At 33.9% G+C, this 4,382-nt stretch overlaps 1 protein-coding gene across 3 annotated transcripts; it reads left to right on the forward strand.

Annotated features, from left to right (window-relative positions):
• Positions 1-274: 274 nt before the first annotated feature.
• LOC120274155 (zinc finger CCCH domain-containing protein 18-like) lies at positions 275-4,166 on the forward strand. Of its 3 annotated transcripts, none has more exons than XM_039280916.1 (8): positions 276-426; positions 1,287-2,188; positions 2,284-2,451; positions 2,552-2,736; positions 3,001-3,089; positions 3,188-3,359; positions 3,434-3,509; positions 3,776-4,166. In XM_039280916.1, exons 2-8 carry the CDS (start codon positions 1,293-1,295, stop codon positions 3,819-3,821), a joined length of 1,632 nt encoding a protein of 543 aa, XP_039136850.1. In that variant the 5' UTR covers positions 276-426; positions 1,287-1,292; the 3' UTR covers positions 3,822-4,166. The 3 variants fall into 3 exon arrangements, 2 of the variants coding, with proteins under 2 accessions (XP_039136850.1, XP_039136851.1); XM_039280917.1 differs by lacking the exon at positions 276-426 and adding an exon at positions 615-1,062; XR_005540711.1 differs by lacking the exon at positions 3,776-4,166 and having other exon boundaries at positions 275-426; positions 2,552-2,731.
• The last annotated feature ends 216 nt before the right edge of the window (positions 4,167-4,382 follow it).

A 4,382-nucleotide genomic window follows, 5' to 3' on the forward strand; every position in this document is an offset into this window, starting at 1 on the left:
TAATTTTTTTATTTTCATTTATTAATTGAATATAAGTGAATTATATCCCTATTTATTTTCTGTGCATGTTTTTCATAATATTTTTTTTTCAATTTGTACAATAAAAAAAAAATTCATTACATATGCCCATGTTCTCATTTTATAGTAATATTTCTGTCAATTAAATGCCACATTATTTATAGGTTGATATTATGCAAAATAAAGTTTTTTTTAAATAATAAACTTAATTACTAATATTGAAATTTGTACCATATATATATAAATACCATGCCATATTGGGACCTCTGTTTTGAACACAAATAAGTATTTTAATGGCCTCTTTGTCTTGGCACTGTCCTTTTGAACAAATGATGAAGCTCATATGAAAGTTTAGGATTTCAAAAGTCTTTGATTTGCAGTGGTTTTTTATTCTTCAATCCAACAAAGGTAAAGTTTTGTTCTTTGTATGTTGTTTTTAAGTCTTCTGAACTGTGTTTCTGCAGTTTTTTTTTTCTTTTCTGAAGTTGGAGGATGTGTTTTCATTGCAAAAGATAAAGTTTTTACTGTTAATAATCTGATTTGTGTGGTTTTTTCTTTTTCTTTTCTATTATTATTGATGTTTGAAAAGATGAGAGACTGAGACTTTGAGACGTACTCTTGTGGAAAAAAGTTGTTTTTCTTGTTTTTGTTTTTGTTTTTTTTGGTCTTATTGTTTTGGAAAGGAAGGTGAGAAGAGAAGTATGATCTTTTTTGTTTTGAAATGGGTGAGTTTGGTTGTGGAAAATTAGTAATAATTGATATGCTTCCCCATTTGTTTCTATTAAAGAGGAGAAATTTTCTTTTATTTTCAAGTATATGTAGTTATCTGACGCTAATTTTAGTGTACATTCTTCTTTGTGACTGTCTCTGTTCAGTGTTCTTTTTTAGTACTAAATGTGTTTCTCACCATTTACAATCTTTGAATGAAAATCTAAAGCTCATGACAATGATCCTTCGTAGCAGAGAAAGCCCTTTTCTATAGATCTATAGTTGTCCAATCCGTAGTTTGAGATGTCACTACTTTAGTTCATTGACCTCTTTGAGGTTGGTTGTTTCAGAAGGGCAATTTTATAACCTATGTTCTTATTCTGTTGTTTTGTTTAAATCTTGTTTACAATCTGGTTTGTTTTTTTATTGTGTGGGCTTTGTTGTTTGGGGAAATAGTTCTTTATGTGCTTCTACTTGATCTTCTCTTCATGTTCTTTGTAATTACTTAGGTTTGTATAAACATCTACTTGACCTTCTGGTTATGTTTATTGAAATTTCAGACTAGAATGGAAATCTCTAGTTGTACCAATATTATTCTTGGTAGGCTGCAAAAGCTCGAGCCGGAGAATGCTCAGAGGATTATGGGTTACTTGCTTCTGAGTCATACACAAGAAGAAATGATCGATTATGCGATTGGCCCCGATAGCCAAATTCATGAACTGATCAATGAGGCCAAGACATGCCTTGCGTCGTCTGTCAATGTTGCTGCTTCAAGTCCTACTCAACCTCATAATCACTCGATCTTTGGTCAATATGTGCCTTTTTCATCTACTGTCTCCAGACCATTCTCCTCCTCATCAAGCCTCCGAGTTGCTGCTCCAAGTCCACTTTGGGATGCTTATGTTGCTTCTGAGCAACAACAAGAAGTGGCCATGCCAAATTTGGTTCTTGCACATCCTTCATCTGTCGATTTTAGAATAGAGGACCAGCCTGAATATTCAAGCCATTATCTCTACCAGGATGCGGCATTGGCATGTAGTTTAGGTCCAAGAAGTGGACTGAGATTGGCCTCTGGGCTTCATGAATATCCTCTGAAACCTTGCCATTACTACTACAAGGGATTCTGTAGGAATGGGAACAATTGTAGGTACTTTCATGGTCGAGAAATTTCTGATGGATTCTCGCGAAGTAATGGGCTCGACATTAATGAGACGGTTAATGAAGATCATGCTTTTGGTTCTGGATTGCTTGAGAAGTTAGAAATGGAGATAAGAGAACTTTTGCTATCGAGGAACGGGGTGCCTATTTCTATAGCCTCATTGCCACTATTGTATCAGGAAAAATACGGCAAACCTCTTCAGGCGGACGGGTATCAAACTGAGAGCCAACGGCATAGGAAGGCTGGCTATAGCTTGACAAAGTTGCTTGGTCGATTAAAGAACGGCATTCGTCTCGTTGATAGGTACTTGAATTCTCAACAAAGCAAATTATGGAATTGTATTTTTGCTTAGATTCGTAATCTTTGAACTCTGCTGTTTTTTTTATTTGAATGTTCAGACCACATGGACAACACTCGGTGGTGCTATCCGAAGATGCTTTGAGATATATGGATTTGAGAAATGAGAGGAATGAACTTCTGGAAGCAGCTGCGTCGTCCTGTCAGATTTATCTTACCTTCCCTGCAGACAGTACATTCAACGAGGAAGATGTTTTGAAATATTTCAAGTAAACCTTTCAGTCGAAAATTCAAGTGACCAACTTTTTTTTTTCTAATTGTGTTTTATCAACATAATTATAAGTTACTTATGCTTCTTTCTTTTTTCAGTCAATTTGGACCTGTTCGTGATGTGAGGATTCCCCGTCAGGAGAAGAGAATGTTCGGTTTTGTGAGCTTCATGTACCCTGAGACTGTGAAACTTATTTTGTCGAAGGGTTTCCCGCATTTTATTTGCGGGTCACGCATTCTAGTTAAGCCTTATAAAGAAAAACCAAAGCTAAATGACAGGCAGAGTATATGTTCCTCTTTTCATCTGCATTTGCTCTTTGTTCATCCTCTGTACTTGACAGCAAGTAATTTTTGTTTTCAGCAATTGTTCATCTGCCAATTAACATAGTTATAATTCATATTTTGAATTGGAAGTTTCCTTCGAATCTGAAAATCAAAGAACTATGCATATGTTTCGCCGAAAATTAATAATTTGCTTCCAATTTCTTCTATGTTTTCTTCGTCATGTCTCTTATGAATTTCTTGTTGGTTTATTGTCTACACTGTAGAAGGGCTATGGAGAGAATGGAGCATCATCCAATTTACAATCCTTCTCATTCTTTTGAATCAGATGTCGAGTCTCCCGACTCTAATTCTAGTGAGTACCATTTGTTCTATAACTTTTATTAATCTGTTCTCATGTCGATAGCTTATAAAAAACAATACTAATATAAAGTTTTTCTCTCCATCTTGCAGTACCGACATCATTTGGTAAATCAAGATTCCAGTCATGGCTGGGCATCGAAGAAACATGAACATGGAATAGAGGAAGAGCGAAGACACCTACTCAACCTGCAGCTAAACCCTGTGACGCATACACCAAATATCCGCTTTAGTCGTAGCTTGCAAGATTTCAAATTTTCCGACGGTAAAATATATGTTTCAGTGTTGGCAGATATTTTTCCAAAGTTTTATTTGGGAACTAATTACTATTGTTTGCAGATTATTTAAGCTCTCCTGGCACAGCAACTGGTTTTAGAGCAACATCTACCGGGAATAACCACATCGATCAAGACTTGTAAGTGAAGAGAAATTATTAGTAGTGATATAAACCAATTGACTGAATTATGTTGCCGAGAAATGGATGTCTTTATCTTGATTTCGTGTTGCATTTCTTTAGAATCCACTAAAACTCAATCATATCTATTTGTTTATGAATTAATCCAGTTTCCACTTTAGATTGTGGCATTGAATATATCATTTTTTTCAAATGTCACTTTCTGCAACTATCGTATTTTTTCCGTTCGAAAGTTTAACATTTCGTATTCTTTTTCACCTTTGCAGTGATCATATTGAACTCCCCGACAGTCCCTTCACATCTCCACATTAGAACAAGAAGAAATATTACTTCTTTTCAGCTATACATCAAATACAAACATCGTCATTTTGGCTCTTCATACTCAAATTATTCAATGAAACTTGCAAATTTTGGTCAAGGTATTGCTGATTTTATACAAGAAAAAATATAAGTTTCTATAGGTACAGGTGCAACAGTTTATTAATTTTTTTTTACTGCAGTAACTTAGAACTGATAGTGAATGAACATTGAATCTTGTTTATTTAGACTTTTGTGACAAATGGACATGGTTGATGCCAATGCAAAATTAAACCATAGCAAATGAATCTGTACATTTATATGTTCAGAAAAAAAAATGGCAAGTAATGAATTGTTCAATGTTGATGATTCTGATTAATTTATTCATGTTTGTCTTCTTTTTATTTTTATATATATATATATATATTGGTTTGGTTTATAATTATTTTGAAAAGATAGAGACTTTGGATTCCCCCTTATCCAATTAATTTTTTATTGGAGAGCAATCTAATCTTTTTCAACTTTTTGTAGAATTTTTAATTCTAAAAAAATTTCAGACCATTGTAATGTTCTTTT

Source organism: Dioscorea cayenensis, chromosome 12 (genome assembly GCF_009730915.1).
Source record: "Dioscorea cayenensis subsp. rotundata cultivar TDr96_F1 chromosome 12, TDr96_F1_v2_PseudoChromosome.rev07_lg8_w22 25.fasta, whole genome shotgun sequence".
Classification (NCBI taxonomy): Eukaryota; Viridiplantae; Streptophyta; class Magnoliopsida; order Dioscoreales; family Dioscoreaceae; genus Dioscorea; species Dioscorea cayenensis.

Coding starts and splice junctions, on each gene's coding strand:
- LOC120274155 (XM_039280916.1), top strand. CDS start 1,293: ATGGAAATCTCTAGTTGTACCAATATTATTCTTGGTAGGCTGCAAAAG. Junction 3,090..3,187: donor GTCTCCCGACTCTAATTCTA/GTGAGTACCATT, acceptor TCCATCTTGCAG/TACCGACATCATTTGGTAAA. Junction 3,360..3,433: donor AGATTTCAAATTTTCCGACG/GTAAAATATATG, acceptor TATTGTTTGCAG/ATTATTTAAGCTCTCCTGGC.